Genomic DNA, 22,451 nt, shown 5'->3' on the forward strand with positions numbered 1-22,451 from the left:
GAGAGAGAGAGAGAGAGAGAGAGAGAGAGAGAGAGAGAGAGAGAGAGAGAGAGAGAGAGAGAGTACCCCCAGGTAGGTAGGTAGTTATAACTCACCCAGCAGTATGAATGGACCCCCAGGTAGGTAGGTAGGTAGTTATAACTCACCCAGCAGTATGAATGGACCCCCAGGTAGGTAGGTAGTTATAACTCACCCAGCAGTATGAATGGGACCCCCAGGTAGGTAGGTAGGTAGGTAGTTATAACTCACCCAGCAGTATGAATGGACCCCCAGGTAGGTAGGTAGGTAGGTAGGTAGTTATAACTCACCCAGCAGTATGAATGGACCCCCAGGTAGGTAGGTAGGTAGGTAGTTATAACTCACCCAGCAGTATGAATGGACCCCCAGGTAGGTAGGTAGGTAGGTAGTTATAACTCACCCAGCAGTATGAATGGACCCCCAGGTAGGTAGGTAGGTAGGTAGTTATAACTCACCCAGCAGTATGAATGGGACCCCCAGGTAGGTAGGTAGGTAGGTAGTTATAACTCACCCAGCAGTATGAATGGGACCCCCAGGTAGGTAGGTAGTTATAACTCACCCAGCAGTATGAATGGACCCCCAGGTAGGTAGGTAGGTAGGTAGGTAGTTATAACTCACCCAGCAGTATGAATGGACCCCCAGGTAGGTAGGTAGGTAGGTAGTTATAACTCACCCAACAGTATGAATGGGACCCCCAGGTAGGTAGGTAGGTAGTTATAACTCACCCAGCAGTATGAATGGGACCCCCAGGTAGGTAGGTAGGTAGTTATAACTCACCCAGCAGTATGAATGGACCCCCAGGTAGGTAGGTAGGTAGTTATAACTCACCCAACAGTATGAATGGACCCCCAGGTAGGTAGGTAGGTAGTTATAACTCACCCAACAGTATGAATGGACCCCCAGGTAGGTAGGTAGGTAGTTATAACTCACCCAGCAGTATGAATGGACCCCCAGGTAGGTAGGTAGGTAGGTAGTTATAACTCACCCAGCAGTATGAATGGACCCCCAGGTAGGTAGGTAGGTAGTTATAACTCACCCAGCAGTATGAATGGACCCCCAGGTAGGTAGGTAGTTATAACTCACCCAGCAGTATGAATGGGACCCCCAGGTAGGTAGGTAGTTATAACTCACCCAACAGTATGAATGGACCCCCAGGTAGGTAGGTAGGTAGTTATAACTCACCCAGCAGTATGAATGGACCCCCAGGTAGGTAGGTAGGTAGGTAGTTATAACTCACCCAGCAGTATGAATGGACCCCCAGGTAGGTAGGTAGGTAGGTAGTTATAACTCACCCAGCAGTATGAATGGGACCCCCAGGTAGGTAGGTAGGTAGTTATAACTCACCCAGCAGTATGAATGGACCCCCAGGTAGGTAGGTAGTTATAACTCACCCAGCAGTATGAATGGGACCCCCAGGTAGGTAGGTAGGTAGTTATAACTCACCCAGCAGTATGAATGGACCCCCAGGTAGGTAGGTAGTTATAACTCACCCAGCAGTATGAATGGACCCCCAGGTAGGTAGGTAGGTAGGTAGTTATAACTCCCCCAGCAGTATGAATGGGACCCCCAGGTAGGTAGGTAGGTAGTTATAACTCACCCAACAGTATGAATGGACCCCCAGGTAGGTAGGTAGGTAGGTAGGTAGTTATAACTCACCCAGCAGTATGAATGGACCCCCAGGTAGGTAGGTAGGTAGGTAGGTAGTTATAACTCACCCAGCAGTATGAATGGACCCCCAGGTAGGTAGGTAGTTATAACTCACCCAGCAGTATGAATGGGACCCCCAGGTAGGTAGGTAGGTAGGTAGGTAGTTATAACTCACCCAGCAGTATGAATGGACCCCCAGGTAGGTAGGTAGGTAGTTATAACTCACCCAACAGTATGAATGGACCCCCAGGTAGGTAGGTAGGTAGGTAGGTAGTTATAACTCACCCAGCAGTATGAATGGACCCCCAGGTAGGTAGGTAGTTATAACTCACCCAGCAGTATGAATGGACCCCCAGGTAGGTAGGTAGTTATAACTCACCCAGCAGTATGAATGGGACCCCCAGGTAGGTAGGTAGGCAGTTATAACTCACCCAGCAGTATGAATGGACCCCCAGGTAGGTAGGTAGTTATAACTCACCCAACAGTATGAATGGGACCCCCAGGTAGGTAGAGTTGTAAGTGGTTCCAGTCAGGTTAAGGATGCCAGCAGCAGTGAGACCAGAGAGGGCGATAGAGAGCAGAGCCAACAGCCCTAGCCAGGGTTTAGCTCTCACACAGTCCCTCATAGAACAACAGCCCACGGCTAACACCAAACACACACATACACTGGCCAGCAGGGGGCGCCGAGCCAGCACTGACGACTCCTGGAAGTCTGTCCTGGGGGGGAGAGAGGGATGAGTCAGAGGTGTAGAGAGAAGAGAGACATGCACACACACACTCACATACGCACACACACACTCACATACGCACACACACACACCTTAGAGAGGATGAAGTGAAGGGGTATAAGCTCAGTTCAGGATGTCCCGCCCCAAACAGGCCCAGCTCGCCACAGAATGCCTGCTCCCATTGGCTAGCCACCCTGTCCGTCAGGGCGCCGCGAGCCTGCAGGTAGTAGGTCAGCTGCAGAGCTCTTGCGCTCCGGACTCCCTGGCCTCGACCAGACACACCCCCTGGACCCTGTACTGCAGGCCCCGCCCCCCACGCCTGCACCTGGAAAAGAAGAAAGGCTGTGTTTAAAGAAGGGAAAGGTCCCCTGAGGGTGGCAGTAAGGGCCAGTAAAGGGTTGTTAGTAGAAGAAAGGCTGTGTTTAAAGAAGGGAAAGGTCCCCTGAGGGTGGCAGTAAGGGCCAGTAAAGGGTTGTTAGTAGAAGAAAGGCTGTGTTTAAAGAAGGGAAAGGTCCCATGAGGGTGGCAGTAAGGGCCAGTAAAGGGTTGTTAGTAGAAGAAAGGCTTTGTCTAAAGAAGGGAAAGGTCCCCTGAGGGTGGCAGTAAGGGCCAGTAAAGGGTTGTTAGTAGAAGAAAGGCTGTGTTTAAAGAAGGGAAAGGTCCCCTGAGGGTGGCAGTAAGGGCCAGTAAAGGGTTGTTAGTAGAAGAAAGGCTGTGTTTAAAGAAGGGAAAGGTCCCCTGAGGGTGGCAGTAAGGGCCAGTAAAGGGTTGTTAGCGGAAGAAAGGCTGTGTTTAAAGAAGGGAAAGGTCCCCTGAGGGTGGCAGTAAGGGCCAGTAAAGGGTTGTTAGTAGAAGAAAGGCTGTGTTTAAAGAAGGGAAAGGTCCCCTGAGGGTGGCAGTAAGGGCCAGTAAAGGGTTGTTAGTAGAAGAAAGGCTGTGTTTAAAGAAGGGAAAGGTCCCCTGAGGGTGGCAGTAAGGGCCAGTAAAGGGTTGTTAGTAGAAGAAAGGCTGTGTTTAAAGAAGGGAAAGGTCCCCTGAGGGTGGCAGTAATGGCCAGTAAAGGGTTGTTAGTAGAAGAAAGGCTGTGTTTAAAGAAGGGAAAGGTCCCCTGAGGGTGGCAGTAAGGGCCAGTAAAGGGTTGTTAGTAGAAGAAAGGCTGTGTTTAAAGAAAGGAAAGGTCCCCTGAGGGTGGCAGTAAGGGCCAGTAAAGGGTTGTTAGTAGAAGAAAGGCTGTGTTTAAAGAAGGGAAAGGTCCCCTGAGGGTGGCAGTAAGGGCCAGTAAAGGGTTGTTAGCGGAAGAAAGGCTGTGTTTAAAGAAGGGAAAGGTCCCCTGAGGGTGGCAGTAAGGGCCAGTAAAGGGTTGTTAGTAGAAGAAAGGCTGTGTTTAAAGAAGGGAAAGGTCCCCTGAGGGTGGCAGTAAGGGCCAGTAAAGGGTTGTTAGCGGAAGAAAGGCTGTGTTTAAAGAAGGGAAAGGTCCCCTGAGGGTGGCAGTAAGGGCCAGTAAAGGGTTGTTAGTAGAAGAAAGGCTGTGTTTAAAGAAGGGAAAGGTCCCCTGAGGGTGGCAGTAAGGGCCAGTAAAGGGTTGTTAGTAGAAGAAAGGCTGTGTTTAAAGAAGGGAAAGGTCCCCTGAGGGTGGCAGTAAGGGCCAGTAAAGGGTTGTTAGTAGAAGAAAGGCTGTGTTTAAAGAAGGGAAAGGTCCCCTGAGGGTGGCAGTAAGGGCCAGTAAAGGGTTGTTAGCGGAATAAAGGATGTGTTTAAAGAAGGGAAAGGTCCCCTGAGGGTGGCAGTAAGGTCCAGTAAAGGGTTGTTAGTAGAAGAAAGGCTGTGTTTAAAGAAGCGAAAGGTCCCCTGAGGGTGGCAGTAAGGGCCAGTAAAGGGTTGTTAGCGGAAGAAAGGCTGTGTTTAAAGAAGGGAAAGGTCCCCTGAGGGTGGCAGTAAGGGCCAGTAAAGGGTTGTTAGTAGAAGAAAGGCTTTGTCTAAAGAAGGGAAAGGTCCCCTGAGGGTGGCAGTAAGGGCCAGTAAAGGGTTGTTAGTAGAAGAAAGGCTGTGTTTAAAGAAGGGAAAGGTCCCCTGAGGGTGGCAGTAAGGGCCAGTAAAGGGTTGTTAGCGGAAGAAAGGCTGTGTTTAAAGAAGGGAAAGGTCCCCTGAGGGTGGCAGTAAGGGCCAGTAAAGGGTTGTTAGTAGAAGAAAGGCTGTGTTTAAAGAAGGGAAAGGTCCCCTGAGGGTGGCAGTAAGGGCCAGTAAAGGGTTGTTAGCGGAAGAAAGGCTGTGTTTAAAGAAGGGAAAGGTCCCCTGAGGGTGGCAGTAAGGGCCAGTAAAGGGTTGTTAGTAGAAGAAAGGCTGTGTTTAAAGAAGGGAAAGGTCCCCTGAGGGTGGCAGTAAGGGACAGTAAAGGGTTGTTAGTAGAAGAAAGGCTGTGTTTAAAGAAGGGAAAGGTCCCCTGAGGGTGGCAGTAAGGGCCAGTAAAGGGTTGTTAGCGGAAGAAAGGCTGTGTTTAAAGAAGGGAAAGGTCCCCTGAGGGTGGCAGTAAGGGCCAGTAAAGGGTTGTTAGTAGAAGAAAGGCTGTGTTTAAAGAAGGGAAAGGTCCCCTGAGGGTGGCAGTAAGGGCCAGTAAAGGGTTGTTAGCGGAAGAAAGGCTGTGTTTAAAGAAGGGAAAGGTCCCCTGAGGGTGGCAGTAAGGGCCAGTAAAGGGTTGTTAGCGGAAGAAAGGCTGTGTTTAAAGAAGGGAAAGGTCCCCTGAGGGTGGCAGTAAGGGCCAGTAAAGGGTTGTTAGTAGAAGAAAGGCTGTGTTTAAAGAAGGGAAAGGTCCCCTGAGGGTGGCAGTAAGGGCCAGTAAAGGGTTGTTAGTAGAAGAAAGGCTGTGTTTAAAGAAGGGAAAGGTCCCCTGAGGGTGGCAGTAAGGGCCAGTAAAGGGTTGTTAGTAGAAGAAAGGCTGTGTTTAAAGAAGGGAAAGGTCCCCTGAGGGTGGCAGTAAGGGCCAGTAATGGGTTGTTAGCGGAATAAAGGATGTGTTTAAAGAAGGGAAAGGTCCCCTGAGGGTGGCAGTAAGGGCCAGTAAAGGGTTGTTAGTAGAAGAAAGGCTGTGTTTAAAGAAGGGAAAGGTCCCCTGAGGGTGGCAGTAAGGGCCAGTAAAGGGTTGTTAGCGGAAGAAAGGCTGTGTTTAAAGAAGGGAAAGGTCCCCTGAGGGTGGCAGTAAGGGCCAGTAAAGGGTTGTTAGTAGAAGAAAGGCTTTGTCTAAAGAAGGGAAAGGTCCCCTGAGGGTGGCAGTAAGGGCCAGTAAAGGGTTGTTAGTAGAAGAAAGGCTGTGTTTAAAGAAGGGAAAGGTCCCCTGAGGGTGGCAGTAAGGGCCAGTAAAGGGTTGTTAGCGGAAGAAAGGCTGTGTTTAAAGAAGGGAAAGGTCCCCTGAGGGTGGCAGTAAGGGCCAGTAAAGGGTTGTTAGTAGAAGAAAGGCTGTGTTTAAAGAAGGGAAAGGTCCCCTGAGGGTGGCAGTAAGGGCCAGTAAAGGGTTGTTAGCGGAAGAAAGGCTGTGTTTAAAGAAGGGAAAGGTCCCCTGAGGGTGGCAGTAAGGGCCAGTAAAGGGTTGTTAGTAGAAGAAAGGCTGTGTTTAAAGAAGGGAAAGGTCCCCTGAGGGTGGCAGTAAGGGACAGTAAAGGGTTGTTAGTAGAAGAAAGGCTGTGTTTAAAGAAGGGAAAGGTCCCCTGAGGGTGGCAGTAAGGGCCAGTAAAGGGTTGTTAGCGGAAGAAAGGCTGTGTTTAAAGAAGGGAAAGGTCCCCTGAGGGTGGCAGTAAGGGCCAGTAAAGGGTTGTTAGTAGAAGAAAGGCTGTGTTTAAAGAAGGGAAAGGTCCCCTGAGGGTGGCAGTAAGGGCCAGTAAAGGGTTGTTAGCGGAAGAAAGGCTGTGTTTAAAGAAGGGAAAGGTCCCCTGAGGGTGGCAGTAAGGGGCAGTAAAGGGTTGTTAGTAGAAGAAAGGCTGTGTTTAAAGAAGGGAAAGGTCCCCTGAGGGTGGCAGTAAGGGGCAGTCAAGGGTTGTTAGTAGAAGAAAGGCTGTGTTTAATAACTTTCCAGAAAAGGGGTGTCCTATGAAGCAGGTTGGAGGAGTTAGCGAGGTAACTTTGGTCAACTCTGAGTTTAACTGGTACCATGAAAGTGTCTTACCCTTTACCTTTTAGTCAGGTACATTTCTATGGCAACAAATCCTTCAGAACTAACCTGCTCTGGAGCAGGCTAACTCTGGGTTAACTCCATTTATCCTGAATGAAGTGTCTGAGCCACGAGTTGAGGACCAATGAAATCAGATTCCCTCCCTCTCACAGTGATTGTCATCATTCCCTTCATTTGAGGAAGACGACTGATTCAATGTTAGTATTTTATTAGTAAATGTTTTTTTTTGTGTAAAAAATAGTCATTAAAATACGTATCACATGACACATTTTGTAAGGACAGCATTTGCTTTCCAAACTGTCCGTTTTTCTCGCAATTATATTTTCAAATTTGTTAAAGGCAAACTGACAGCTGTAACCAACCATAGACATAGATGTCAGTTCCCATTCAAGTCAGGACTGGCAGCCATTGTTAGTGTACCCATGAGTTTAACAGTCAAATTGTCAGGTTTAGAGGTTTCAAAACCCTTCTATGGATTATATGTCTATGGCCACAACACAACAATCGGTTCCACAGATAGATGGAGTGATGGGAGTGGGATAAAAGGTGCTTGTGCATAAGCACCAAAGAAGGCATTAATGATAGGTAATAAAATAAAGGCCCTTCTAAAAGCCTATATCACACCATAGACTGCTGAATTTGGAAGATAATTTTCTTTCATTTTGATTTCGGCACAAATAAAAATGTGCACTGACTCGCCCATGGATTGATGTTTCAGCATTGTCTCAATGAAGAGTTCGGTGTTCGACTAGCCATGTGCGACATGCACGCGCAGTTACAAGCCTGCTAGAGTTACCGGCAGGAGGACGAGCAATATCCCACGTTGTAGTACTTGGATGTGAAGTTAACTGAAGCTGGTTAGCTTTAGAAAACCCTGAGTATCTCTGTCTTGCTTTGTAATACACCTCAGGTTGTCCAGAAATCCTGGTTGGAGGACTTCGTATTTCACTTCTGATTCTGGAAATCTTCCAACTTGGATTTGAGGAAAACCTGGAAACTTTGGGAAAGTTGCAAGAATTTTACAACTCTAGTCTCAAATCAGACGCAATACACACACCTCCTAACTGGTGACCAATGAAAATACACAGTACACACCCCTCCTAACTGGTGACCAATGAAAATACACAGTACACACCCCTCCTAACTGGTGACCAATGTAGGCCATCCGCCCATCAGCCAGACGTGTGATTGGGTAGCGCAGAGGAAGGGCAGAACGGTTAGCGAAGCGCGCTGATTGGCTGTCCTCCAGGGCTCGGATGATGTCATCGATGATGCAGGTATTCTTGTCGTCGAGAAGACAGAGGTGGGAGAAAGAGTAGTTGAACCCCAACACTGGAACCTGGAGCTGAACGACAGCACGGTGGAGCTGAAGAGAGAGACATTTCCTTATATCTGTGTTTCTTTACCAATCCATTCAATCAGTAGTGATGTCATTGCCTTTACACAGGAAACAAGCCTGTTATTTTGGAACATGAAAGTACCTGTATGTATGTAATACACAGTGCATTCGGAAAGTATTCAGACCCCTTGACTTTTTCCACATTTTGTTACTTTACAGCCTTATTCTAAAATTGATTAAATTGTTTTTTCCCCCTCATCAATCTACACACAATACCCCATAATGACTAAGTAAAAACAGGTTTTTAGAAATGTGTGGTCCTCTGTAGCTCAAATTGGTAGAGCATGGCGCTTGTAATGCCAAGGTAGTGGGTTCGATCCCCGGGACCACCCATACACAAAAATGTATGCATGCATGACTGTAAGTCGCTTTGTATAAAAGTGTCTGCTAAATGGCATATTATTATATTTATTAAAAATAAAAACACGGAAATATAACATTTACATAAGTATTCAGACCTTTTACTCAGTACTTTGTTGAAGCAACTGTGGCAGCGATTACAGCCTCGAGTCTTCTTTGGTATGACACTACAAGCTTGGCACACCTGTATTTGGGGAGTTTCTCCCATTCTTCTCTGCAGATCCTCTCAAGCTCTGTCAGGTTGGATGGGGAGTGTTGCTGCAAAGCTATTTTCAGGTCTCTCCAGAGATGTTTGATCAGGTTCAAGTCCGGGCTCTGGCTGGGCCACTCAAGGGTCTTGGTGGTTCCAAACTTTTTCCATTTAAGGATTATGAAGGCCACTGTGTTCTTGGGGACCTTCAATGCTGTACATAATTTTTGATACCCTTCCCCAGATCTGTGCCTTGACACAATCCTGTCACGGAGCTCTACGGACAATTCCTTCGACCTCATGGCTTGGTTGTTGCTCTGACATTCACTGTCAACTGTGGGACCTTATATAGACTGGCATCTGCCTTTCCAGATCACGTCCAATCAATTGAATTTACCACAGGTGGACTCCAATCAAGATGTAGAAACATCAAGGATGATCAATGGAATCAGGATGCACCTGAGCTCAATTTCGAGTCTGAATACTTATGCAAATAAGGTATTTCTGTTGTTGGTTTTTTATAAATATGCAAAAATGTCTAACAAACTGTTTTCGCTTTGTCATTATGGGGTATTGTGTGTAGATTGATGAGGAAAAATAATAATTTAATCCATTTTAGAATAAGGCTGTAACGTAACAACATGTGGAAAAAGGGAAGGGGTCTGAATACTTTCCGAATGCACTGCATACACCTATTCTATAATCTACCTACTACCATATGTACCAGTATGTATATAATTACATTCCTATAATTATACTGTTTGTGTACTGTATGTCCAATAATACAGTACAAACACTGTATTGGGAGAAGTATCGACAGATTAAGAAGCATTCTGTTCTGTTTCCATGGCAAGAAGACAACAGGGATCATGCACGTAGTTACAGTTACTAGGAAACAGCGATGCAATTCACAGTGTGTGGGCGGAGTTATCACCCACCTTGGAATGCTGCATCTACCAGTGCTCGTGTGTGTGTGTATGGTGACTAGACTACCCATTACATCCCATACGTCACCTTCAACATCTGAGCCTTAACCCCTAACATTGATCAGATTTGAAAACAATGTGTTGTTACTGACTGGATGGAACGGCTCCTTGGGACTGCAATGCTACTTCCTGCTTTAACCCTGCTCCAAATAGCAGACATCCTGATTTGTTATAAACACTTCTGATAAAGTATCAAACATCCCTGACTTTGACTGTATTAGTAATAGATCAGTATTAAGGTGTTCATTATTTACCAGTATATGTTCTCCACAGCTGGTTCAGACCATATGTACACACTACACTACATTTTACATGTTGGTCATTTAGCAGATGCTCTTCTCCAGAGCGACTTACAGTTAGTGCATTCATCTTAAGTTAGCTAGATGGGACAACCACATATCACAGGCATAGAAAGTAAACCCAGATTAGACCGTCGGACTGCCAGATGGTGAAGCGTGATTCATCACTCCAGAGAAAGCGTTTCCACTGCTCCAGAGTCCAATGGCGGCGAGTTTACACCACTCCAGCCGGCGCTTGGCATTGTTCATGGTGATCTTAGGCTTGTGTGCGGCTGCTCGGCCATGGAACCCATTTCATGAAGCTCCCGATGAACAGTTATTGTGCTGACGTTGCTTCCAGAGGGAGTCTGGAACTCAGTAGTGAGTGTTGCGACCAAGGACAGACAATGTTTACGCGATACGCACTTCAGCGGTCCCGTTCTGTGAGCTTGTGTGGCCTACCACTTCACGGTTGAGCCGTTGTTGCTCCTAGACATTTCCACTTCACAATAACAGCACTTACAGTTTACCAGGGCAGCTCTAGCAGGGCAGAAATGTGAAGAACTGACTTGTTGGAAAGGTGACATCCTATGACGGTGCCACGTTGAAAATCACTGAGCTCTTCAGTAAGGCCATTCTACAGCTAATGTTAGACTATGGAGATTGCATGGCTGTGTGCTCGATTATATACACCTATCAGCAACGGGTGTGGTTGAAATTGCCGAATCCACTAATTTGACGGGGTGTCCACATACTTTTGAATACATAGTGTATCCCCTGACCAGGCTGGCTGACTGGCTCAGAATATACAGTGTTTTCGGAAAGTATTCAGACCGCTTGACTTTTACCACATTTTGTTACATTACAGCCTTATTCTAAAATATATATTGTTTAAATGTCTCAGCAATCTACACACAATACCCCATAATGACGAAGCGAAAACAGGTTTTTTATTTCTTTTGAAAATGGATTACAACTAAAAAAACATAAATACCTTATTTACAAAACTATTCACACCCTTTACTATGAGACTCCAAATGGAGCTCAGGTACACCCTGTTTCCATTGCTCATCCTTGAGATGTTTCTACAACTTGATTGGAGTCCACCTGTGGTACATTCTATTGATTGGACATGATTTGGAAAGGCACACACCTGTCTATATAAGGTCCCACAGTTGACAGTGCATGTCAGAGCAAAAACCAAGCCATGCGGTCGAAGGAATGGTCCGTAGAGCGCCGAGACAGGATTGTGTCGAGGCACAGATCTGGGGAAAGGTACCAAAAAATGTCTGCAGCATTGAAGGTCCCCAAGAACACAGTGGCCTCCATCATTCTTAAATGGAAGAAGTTTGGAACCACCAAGACTCTTCCTAGAGCTGGCCACCCGGACAAACTGAGCAATCGGGGGAGAAGGGCCTTGGTCAGGGAGGTGACCAAGAACCCGATGGTCACTCTGACAGAGCTCTGGAGTTTCTCTGTGGAGATGGGAAAACCTTCCAGAAGGACAACCATCTCTGCAGCACTCCACCAATCAGGCCTTTATGGTACAGTGGCCAGACGGAAGCCACTCCTCAGTAAAAGGCACATGACAGCCCACTTGGAGTTTGCCAAAAGGCACCTAAAGACTCTCAGACCATGAGAAACAAGATTATCTGAACCAAGATTGAACTCTTTGGCCTGAATGCCAAGCGTCACGTCTGGAGGAAACCTGGCACCATCCCTACGGTGAAGCATGGTGGTAGCAGCATCATGCTATGGGGATATATTTCAGCGGCAGGGACTGGGAGACTAGTCAGGATCGGGGCAAAGATGAACGGAGCAAAGTACAGAGAGAACCTTGATGAAAATCTGCTCCGGAGCTCTCAGGACCTCAGACTGGGGAGAAGGTTCACCTTCCAACAGGACAACGACCCCAAGCACACAGCCAAGACAACGCAGGAGTGGCTTCAGGACAAGTCTCTGAATGTCCTTTAGTGGCCCAGCTGGGCCCGGACTTGACATGTGTGCCAAGCTTGTAGCGTCATACCCAAGAAGACTCGAGGCTGTAATCGCTGCCAAAGTTGCTTCAACAAAGTACTGAGAAAAGAGTCAGAATAATAATAATAATAATAATATGCCATTTAGCAGACGCTTTTATCCAAAGCGAATACTTATGTAAATGTTATATTTCAGATGTTTTCTATTTTGTTTTGCAAAAATGTCTAAAAACTGGTTTCTGCTTTGTCATTATGATGTATTGTGTAGATTGATGAGGGAAAAAAACAATTTAATCAATTTTAGAATAAGGCTGTATCGTAACAAAATGTGGAAAAAGTCAAGAGGTCTGAATACTTTCTGAAGGCACTGTATATACCTCCTGGCCTGGCTGACTGACTGAATGGTTCAGACTATATATACTTCCTGGCCTGGCTGACTGACTGGTTCAGACTATATATACCTGTTGGCCTGGCTGACTGACTGGTTCAGACTATATATACCTGTTGGCCTGGCTGACTGACTGGTTCAGACTATATATACCTGTTGGCCTGGCTGACTGACTGACTGGTTCAGACTATATATACCTGTTGGCCTGGCTGACTGACTGACTGGTTCAGACTATATATACCTCCTGGCCTGGCTGACTGACTGGTTCAGACTATATATACCTGTTGGCCTGGCTGACTGACTGACTGGTTCAGACTATATATACCTGTTGGCCTGGCTGACTGACTGACTGGTTCAGACTATATATACCTCCTGGCCTGGCTGACTGACTGGTTCAGACTATATATACCTCCTGGCCTGGCTGACTGACTGACTGACTGGTTCAGACTATATATACCTCCTGGCCTGGCTGACTGACTGGTTCAGACTATATATACCTCCTGGCCTGGCTGACTGACTGGTTCAGACTATATATACCTGTTGGCCTGGCTGACTGACTGGTTCAGACTATATATACCTCCTGGCCTGGCTGACTGACTGGTTCAGACTATATATACCTCCTGGCCTGGCTGACTGACTGGTTCAGACTATATATACCTCCTGGCCTGGCTGACTGACTGGTTCAGACTATATATACCTCCTGGCCTGGCTGACTGGCTGACTGACTGGTTCAGACTACACATACTTCCTGGCCTGGCTGACTGACTGGTTCAGACTATATATACCTCCTGGCCTGGCTGACTGACTGGTTCAGACTATATATACCTCCTGGCCTGGCTGACTGACTGGTTCAGACTATATATACCTCCTGGCCTGGCTGACTGACTGGTTCAGACTATATATACCTCCTGGCCTGGCTGACTGACTGGTTCAGACTATATATACCTCCTGGCCTGGCTGACTGACTGGTTCAGACTATATATACCTACTGGCCTGGCTGACTGACTGGTTCAGACTATATATCCCTCCTGGCCTGGCTGACTGACTGGTTCAGACTATATATACCTCCTGGCCTGGCTGACTGACTGGTTCAGACTATATATACCTCCTGGCCTGGCTGACTGACTGGTTCAGACTATATATACCTCCTGGCCTGGCTGACTGGCTGACTGACTGGTTCAGACTATATATACCTCCTGGCCTGGCTGACTGACTGGTTCAGACTATATATACCTCCTGGCCTGGCTGACTGACTGGTTCAGACTATATATACCTCCTGGCCTGGCTGACTGACTGGTTCAGACTATATATACCTCCTGGCCTGGCTGACTGGCTGACTGACTGGTTCAGACTATATACCCTCCTGGCCTGGCTGACTGACTGGTTCAGACTATATATACCTCCTGGCCTGGCTGACTGACTGGTTCAGACTATATATCCCCCCTGGCCTGGCTGACTGACTGGTTCAGACTATATATACCTGTTGGCCTGGCTGACTGACTGGTTCAGACTATATATACCTCCTGGCCTGGCTGACTGACTGGTTCAGACTATATATACCTCCTGGCCTGGCTGACTGACTGGTTCAGACTATATATACCTCCTGGCCTGGCTGACTGACTGGTTCAGACTATATATACCTCCTGGCCTGGCTGACTGACTGGTTCAGACTATATATACCTGTTGGCCTGGCTGACTGACTGGTTCAGACTATATATACCTCCTGGCCTGGCTGACTGACTGGTTCAGACTATATATACCTCCTGGCCTGGCTGACTGACTGGTTCAGACTATATATACCCTCCTGGCCTGGCTGACTGACTGGTTCAGACTATATATACCTCCTGGCCTGGCTGACTGACTGGTTCAGACTATATATACCCTCCTGGCCTGGCTGACTGACTGGTTCAGACTATATATACCTCCTGGCCTGGCTGACTGACTGGTTCAGACTATATATACCTCCTGGCCTGGCTGACTGACTGGTTCAGACTATATATACCTCCTGGCCTGGCTGACTGACTGGTTCAGACTATATATACCTCCTGGCCTGGCTGACTGACTGGTTCAGACTATATATACCTCCTGGCCTGGCTGACTGACTGGTTCAGACTATATATACCTGTTGGCCTGGCTGACTGACTGGTTCAGACTATATATACCTGTTGGCCTGGCTGACTGACTGGTTCAGACTATATATACCCTCCTGGCCTGGCTGACTGACTGGTTCAGACTATATATACCTCCTGGCCTGGCTGACTGACTGGTTCAGACTATATATACCTCCTGGCCTGGCTGACTGACTGGTTCAGACTATATATACCTCCTGGCCTGGCTGACTGACTGGTTCAGACTATATATACCTCCTGGCCTGGCTGACTGACTGGTTCAGACTATATATCCCTCCTGGCCTGGCTGACTGACTGGTTCAGACTATATATACCTCCTGGCCTGGCTGACTGGCTGACTGACTGGTTCAGACTATATATACCCTCCTGGCCTGGCTGACTGACTGGTTCAGACTATATATACCTCCTGGCCTGGCTGACTGACTGGTTCAGACTATATATACCTCCTGGCCTGGCTGACTGACTGGTTCAGACTATATATACCTCCTGGCCTGGCTGACTGACTGGTTCAGACTATATATCCCTCCTGGCCTGGCTGACTGACTGGTTCAGACTATAAATACCTCCTGGCCTGGCTGACTGACTGGTTCAGACTATATATCCCTCCTGGCCTGGCTGACTGGCTGACTGACTGGTTCAGACTATATATACCTCCTGGCCTGGCTGACTGACTGGTTCAGACTATATATCCCTCCTGGCCTGGCTGACTGGCTGACTGACTGGTTCAGACTATATATCCCTCCTGGCCTGGCTGACTGACTGGTTCAGACTATATATACCTCCTGGCCTGGCTGACTGACTGGTTCAGACTATATATACCCTCCTGGCCTGGCTGACTGACTGGTTCAGACTATATACCCTCCTTGCCTGGCTGACTGACTGGTTCAGACTATATATACCTCCTGGCCTGGCTGACTGACTGGTTCAGACTATATATACCTCCTGGCCTGGCTGACTGACTGGTTCACACTATATATACCTCCTGGCCTGGCTGACTGACTGGTTCAGACCATATATACCTCCTGGCCTGGCTGACTGACTGGTTCAGACTATATACCCCTCCTGGCCTGGCTGACTGACTGACTGCTGCTCATCTGGCTGGCCCTGTGTCTGTGTGGTTTTTACACTGAGAGCAGAGTGTGTTTAGCGAACATAAACTAGGCCGCTATATCATTCTCTGAACAACACACGCATGCGCGCACACACAGCGTTACCTTGAGTACTAGGTCTGTGTGTGAAGGGTCCAGGATGTTGCCTCTCCTAGATGTCACTATAACACGGCCATAACGACCTGGAGTCTGCAGGTCAGAGTACAGGGTGTGTTTAGATCTGTTGGTAACAAACACACAAAGAAACAGACCTTTCAGTCCACCATTATTATTAGATATACTACAGTGCATTCGGAAAGTATTCAGACCCCTTGACTTCTTCCACCCTTTATTATGTTACAGGCTTATTCTAAAATTGATTAAATAGTTTTTTCCCCTCATCAGTCTACACACAATACCCCATAATGACAAAGCAAAAACAGGTCTCCTCCCATAGGTCTCCTCCCATAGGTCTCCTCCCACAGGTCTCCTCCCATAGTACTCCTCCCATAGGTCTCCTCCCATAGGTCTCCTCCCACAGGTCTCCTCCCACAGGTCTCCTCCCATAGGTCTCCTCCCATAGGTCTCCTCCCATAGGTCTCCTCCCACAGGTCTCCTCCCACAGGTCTCCTCCCATAGGTCTCCTCCCATAGGTCTCCTCCCACAGGTCTCCTCCCATAGGTCTCCTCCCATAGGTCTACTCCCATAGGTCTCCTCCCATAGGTCTCCTCCCACAGGTCTCCTCCCATAGTACTCCTCCCATAGGCCTCCTCCCATAGGTCTCCTCCCATAGGTCTCCTCCCACAGGTCTCCTCCCATAGGTCTCCTCCCATAGGTCTCCTCCCACAGGTCTCCTCCCATAGGTCTCCTCCCAATAGGTCTCCTCCCATAGGTCTCCTCCTACAGGTCTCCTCCCACAGGTCTCCTCCCATAGGTCTCCTCCCATAGGTCTCCTCCCATAGGTCTCCTCCCACAGGTCTCCTCCCACAGGTCTCCTCCCACAGGTCTCCTCCCATAGGTCTCCTCCCACAGGTCTCCTCCCATAGGTCTCCTCCCACAGGTCTCCTCCCACAGGTCTCCTCCCATAGGTCTCCTCCCATAGGTCTCCTCCCATAGGTCTCCTCCCACAGGTCTCCTCCCATATGGTACTGTCCACTTTCTATTCCGCTGTGTTTTGGATTTTTGTTTGGAATGGCACGGTTAAATCAAGCTTTTTAGTACGGCACATTTCAGACATGGAATTCAACGCTATGTGCTTCACAGGGAAAAACTAATAAAAAAACATTGAAAATAAAAACTTCAATATTTACACACAACAAACAGGATTAAAAAAGCAAAATAATAACAATAAGAACTGAATGACTAAAAAGCACAAGGAAAAGCACAAGGAACAGCACAAGGAACAGCACAAGGAAAAGCACAAGGAACAGCACAAGGAAAAGCACAAGGAACAGCACAAGGAACAGCACAAGGAAAAGCACAAGGAACAGCACAAGGAACAGCACAAGGAAAAGCACAAGGAAAAGCACAAGGAAAAGCACAAGGAACAGCACAAGGAACAGCACAAGGAAAAGCACAAGGAACAGCACAAGGAACAGCACAAGGAACAGCACAAGGAACAGCACAAGGAACAGCACAAGGAAAAGCACAAGGAACAGCACAAGGAACAGCACAAGGAACAGCACAAGGAAAAGCACAAGGAAAAGCACAAGGAAAAGCACAAGGAACAGCACAAGGAACAGCACAAGGAAAAGCACAAGGAAAAGCACAAGGAAAAGCACAAGGAACAGCACAAGGAAAAGCACAAGGAACAGCACAAGGAACAGCACAAGGAAAAGCACAAGGAAAAGCACAAGGAAAAGCACAAGGAACAGCACAAGGAACAGCACAAGGAAAAGCACAAGGAACAGCACAAGGAACAGCACAAGGAACAGCACAAGGAAAAGCACAAGGAAAAGCACAAGGAACAGCACAAGGAACAGCACAAGGAAAAGCACAAGGAACAGCACAAGGAAAAGCACAAGGAACAGCACAAGGAACAGATACAATGAACAGCACAAGGAACAGCACAAGGAAAAGCACAAGGAAAAGCACAAGGAACAGCACAAGGAACAGCACAAGGAAAAGCACAAGGAACAGCACAAGGAACAGCACAAGGAAAAGCACAAGGAAAAGCACAAGGAAAAGCACAAGGAACAGCACAAGGAAAAGCACAAGGAAAAGCACAAGGAACAGATACAAGGAACAGCACAAGGAACAGATACAAGGAACAGCACAAGGAAAAGCACAAGGAACAGCACAAGGAAAAGCAAAGCTAAAAATATGTTTTAAGATCTCTTTTAATAGGTTTCGGCCCCCCTCAGGATCTCTGGCAGGCTATTCCAGAGGCTGGGGGCATAGTAACTCAAGGCTGCCTCTCCATGCCTTTTGGTCCTGGCTTTGGGATAGTTAAAAGGCCAGTGCCAGAGGACCTGAGGGACCTACTGGGTACATAACTTAAAAGCATGTCTGACATGTATTGGGGTGCATAATCATGGATTGATTAAAAAACCAATAGAAGAATCTTAAAATGAATTCTAAAACTCACAGGCAGCCAGTGAAGAGACCTTAAAACCGTTGTAATGTGTGCTCTCCGTCTGGTCTTGATAATATGTAGATCATAGTAGATAATAGTAGAAAATATGTAGATAATATGTAGATACAGTTGAAGTCTGAAGTTTACATACACCTTAGCCAAATACATTTATACTCAGTTTTTCACAATTCCTGACATTTAATCCTAGTAAAAATCCCCTGTCTTAGGTCAGTTAGGATCACCACTTTATTTTAAGAATGTGAAATGTCAGAATAATAGTAGAGAGAATTATTTACTTCAGCTTTTATTTCTTTCATCACATTCCCAGTGGGTCAGACATTTACATACACTCAATTAGTATTTGGTAGCATTGCCTTTAAATTGTTTAACTTGAGTCAAACGTTTCGTGTAGCCTTCCACAAGCTTCCCACAATAAATTGGGTGAATTTTGGCCCATTCCTCCTGACAGAGCTGGTGTAACTGAGTCAGGTTTGTGGGCCTCCTTGCTCGCACACACATTTTTCAGTTCTGCCCACAAATGTTCTATAGGATTGAGGTCAGGCCTTTGTGATGGCCACTCCAATACCTTGACTTTGTTGTCCTTAAGCCATTTTGCCACAACTTTGGAAGTATGCTTGGGGTCATTGTCCATTTGGAAGACCCATTTGCGACCAAGCTTTAACTTCCTGACTGATGTCTTGAGATGTTGCTTCAATATATCCACATCATTTTCCTTCTTCATGATGCCATCTATTTTGTGAAGTGCACCAGTCCCTCCTGCAGCAAAGCACCCCCACAGCATGATGCTGCCACCCCCGTGCTTCACGGTTGGGATGGTGTTCTTCGGCTTGCAAGCAGCCCCCTTTTCTCCCCAAACATAACGATGGTCATTATGGCCAAAAAGTACGATCTTTGTCCCCATGTGCAGTTGCAAACTGTAGTCTGGCTTTTTTATGGCGGTTTTGGAGCAGTGGCTTCTTCCTTGCTGAGCGGCCTTTCAGGTTATGTCGATATAGGACTAATTTTACTGTGGATATAGATACTTTTGTACCTGTTTCCTCCAGCATCTTCACAAGGTCCTTTGCTGTTGTTCTGGGATTGATATGCACTTTTCGCATCAAAGTACGTTAATCTCTAGGAGACAGAACGTATGTATGTAAACTTACGACTTCAACTGTAACAGTAGATAATATGTAGATAAAATGTAGACAGTAGTTGATAATATGTAGGTAATAGTAGATAATATGTTGACAATAGTAGATAATATGTAGATAACAGTACATCATATGCAGATCACATGTAGATCATATGTAGATAATAGTAGGTAATAGTAGGTAATAGGAGGTAATAGTAGATAATATGTAGGTAATAGTAGGTAATAGTAGATAATAGTAGGTAATAGTAGGTAATAGTAGATAATATGTTGACAATAGTAGATAATATGTAGATAACAGTACATCATATGCAGATCACATGTAGATCATATGTAGATAATAGTAGGTAATAGTAGGTAATAGTAGGTAATAGTAGATAATATGTAGGTAATAGTAGGTAATAGTAGATAATAGTAGGTAATAGTAGGTAATAGTAGATAATATGTAGGTAATAGTAGATAATATGTAGGTAATAGTAGATAATAGTAGGTAATAGTAGGTAATAGTAGATAATAGTAGGTAATAGTAGGTAATAGTAGGTAATAGTAGATAATAGTAGGTAATAGTAGGTAATAGTAGGTAATAGTAGGTAATAGTAGATAATAGTAGGTAATAGTAGGTAATAGTAGATAATAGTAGATAATAGTAGGTAATAGTAGGTAATAGTATATAACAGTAGATAATAGTAGGTAATAGTAGGTAATAGTAGGTAATAGTAGGTAATAGTAGATAATAGTAGGTAATAGTAGATAATAGTAGATAATAGTAGGTAATAGTAGGTAATAGTATATAATATGTAGGTAATAGTAGGTAATAGTAGGTAATAGTGGGTAATAGTAGGTAATAGTAGGTAATAGTAGATAATAGTAGGTAATAGTAGGTAATAGTAGGTAATAGTAGGTAATAGTAGATAATAGTAGATAATAGTAGGTAATAGTAGGTAATAGTATATAATATGTAGGTAATAGTAGGTAATAGTAGGTAATAGTGGGTAATAGTAGGTAATAGTAGATAATATGTAGGTAATAGTAGGTAATAGTAGGTAATAGTAGGTAATAGTAGATAATATTAGGTAATAGTAGGTAATAGTAGATAATATGAAGGTAATAGTAGGTAATAGTAGGTAATAGTAGGTAATAGTAGGTAATAGTAGATAATATGTAGGTAATAGTAGGTAATAGTAGGTTATAGTAGGTAATATGTAGGTAATAGTAGGTAATAGTAGGTAATAGTAGGTAATAGTAGGTAATAGTAGGTAATATGTAGGTAATAGTAGGTAATAGTAGGTAATAGTAGGTAATAGTAGATAATATGTAGGTAATAGTAGATAATATGTAGGTAATAGTAGATAATAGTAGGTAATAGTAGATAATAGTAGGTAATAGTAGGTAATAGTAGATAATAGTATGTAATAGTAGATAATAGTAGGTAATAGTAGATAATAGTAGGTAATAGTAGGTAATAGTAGGTAATAGTAGATAATATGTAGGTAATAGTAGGTAATAGTAGGTAATAGTAGATAATAGTAGGTAATAGTAGGTAATAGTAGGTAATAGTAGATAATAGTAGATAATAGTAGGTAATAGTAGATAATAGTAGGTAATTATTTATTTATTTTTATTTATTTTTAGTCATTTAGCAGACGCTCTTATCCAGAGCGACTTACAGGAGCAATTAGGGTTAAGTGCCTTGCTCAAGGGCACATCGACAGATTTGTCACCTAGTCGGCTCGGGGATTAGAACCAGCGACCTTTCGGTTACTGGCACAACGCTCTTACCCACTAAGCTACCTGCCGCCACTAATAGTAGATAATAGTAGGTAATAGTAGGTAATAGTAGATAATAGTAGATAATAGTAGATAATAGTAGGTAATAGTAGGTAATAGTAGGTAATAGTAGATAATAGTAGGTAATAGTAGATAATAGTAGGTAATAGTAGGTAATACAGTATGTACGTATTATCTATATACTGTATCATCTACTATTATCAATATATTATCTACTAATCTTACAGTGCATTCGGAAAGTATTCAAACCCCTTTACTTTTTCCCACATTTTGTTTACGTTACAGCATTATTCTAAAATGGATTAAATACAATGTATTCCTCCAAACTATACACAATACCCCATAATGACAAAGTGAAAACAGGTTTTTAGAAATCTTATTTACATCAGTATTCAGACCCTTTGCTATGACACTCGAAATTGAGCCCAGGTGCATCCTGTTTCCATTTGTCATCCTTGAGATGTTTCTACAACTTGATTGGAGTCCACCTGTGGTAAATTCAATTGATTATTTGGAAAGGAACACACCTGTCTATATAAGGTCTCACAGGTTGCCACCCGACCAAACTGAGCAATCGGGGGAGAAGGGCCTTGGTCAGGGAGGTGACCAAGAACCAGATTGTCACTCTGACAGAGCTCCAGAGTTCCTCTGTGGAGATGGGAGAACCTTCCAGAAGGACAGCACTCCACCAATCCTGCCTTTTTGGTAGAGAGGCCAGACGGAAGCCACTCCTCAGTAAAAGCCACATGACAACCCTCTCAGACCATGATAAACAAGATTCTCTGGTCTGATGAAACCAAGATTGAACGCTTTGACTTGAATGCCAAGTGTCACGTCTGGAGGAAACCTGGCACCATCCCTACAGTGAAGCATGGAGGTGGCAGCATCATGCTGTGGGGATGTTTTTCAGCGGTAGGGACTGGGAGACTAGTCAGGATCGAGGGAAAGATGAACCATGCAAAGTACAGAGAGATCCTTGATGAAAACCTGCTCCAGAGCGCCCAGGACCTCAGACTGGGGCGAAGGTTTACCTTCCCACATGACAACAACCCTAAGCACACAGCCAAGACAACACAGGAGTGGCTTCAGGACAAGTCTCTGAATGTCCTTGAGCGGCCCAGCCAGAGCCCGGACTTGAACCTGATTTAACATCTCTGGAGAGACCTGAAAATCGCTGTGCAGCGACACTCCCCATCCAACCTGACAGAGCTTGAGAGGATCTGCAGAGAATAATGGGAGAAACTCCCCAAATACAGGTGTGCCAAGCTTGTAACGTCATTCCCAAGAAGAGTCGAGGCTGTAATTGCTGCCAAATTCGCTTCAACAAAGTACGGAGTAAAGGGTCTGAATACTTATGTAAATGTCATATTTCCATTTTTTTTTTTTTATACATTTCCAAAAACTTCAAAAAAAACTGTTTTTGCTTGGGGTATTGTGTGTACATTGATGAGGAAAAATATATATTTAATCAATTTTAGAATAAGGATGTAACATAACAAAATGTGGAAAAAGTCAAGGGGTCTGAATACTTTCCGAATGCACTGTAATAGTAAATAATATGTAGATAATAGTAAATAATTTAGCTTTGT

At 45.2% G+C, this 22,451-nt stretch overlaps 1 protein-coding gene across 1 annotated transcript in view; it reads right to left on the bottom strand.

Moving 5' to 3' along the window:
- The window catches only part of LOC311116864 (patched domain-containing protein 1-like), a gene marked incomplete at both ends in the record, with an annotated part of 78,283 nt that overhangs the window by 48,464 nt on the left and 7,368 nt on the right, over positions 1-22,451 (bottom strand). The window contains 4 exons of the mRNA XM_084191893.1: positions 2,144-2,382; positions 2,486-2,718; positions 7,688-7,918; positions 15,473-15,587. Coding sequence (XP_084048019.1) covers positions 2,144-2,382; positions 2,486-2,718; positions 7,688-7,918; positions 15,473-15,587 — 818 coding nt within the window. The remainder of the gene's footprint in view (positions 1-2,143; positions 2,383-2,485; positions 2,719-7,687; positions 7,919-15,472; positions 15,588-22,451) is intronic.

Source organism: Coregonus lavaretus (assembly GCF_964263955.1).
Source record: "Coregonus lavaretus genome assembly, contig: HAP1_SCAFFOLD_190, whole genome shotgun sequence".
Classification (NCBI taxonomy): Eukaryota; Metazoa; Chordata; class Actinopteri; order Salmoniformes; family Salmonidae; genus Coregonus; species Coregonus lavaretus.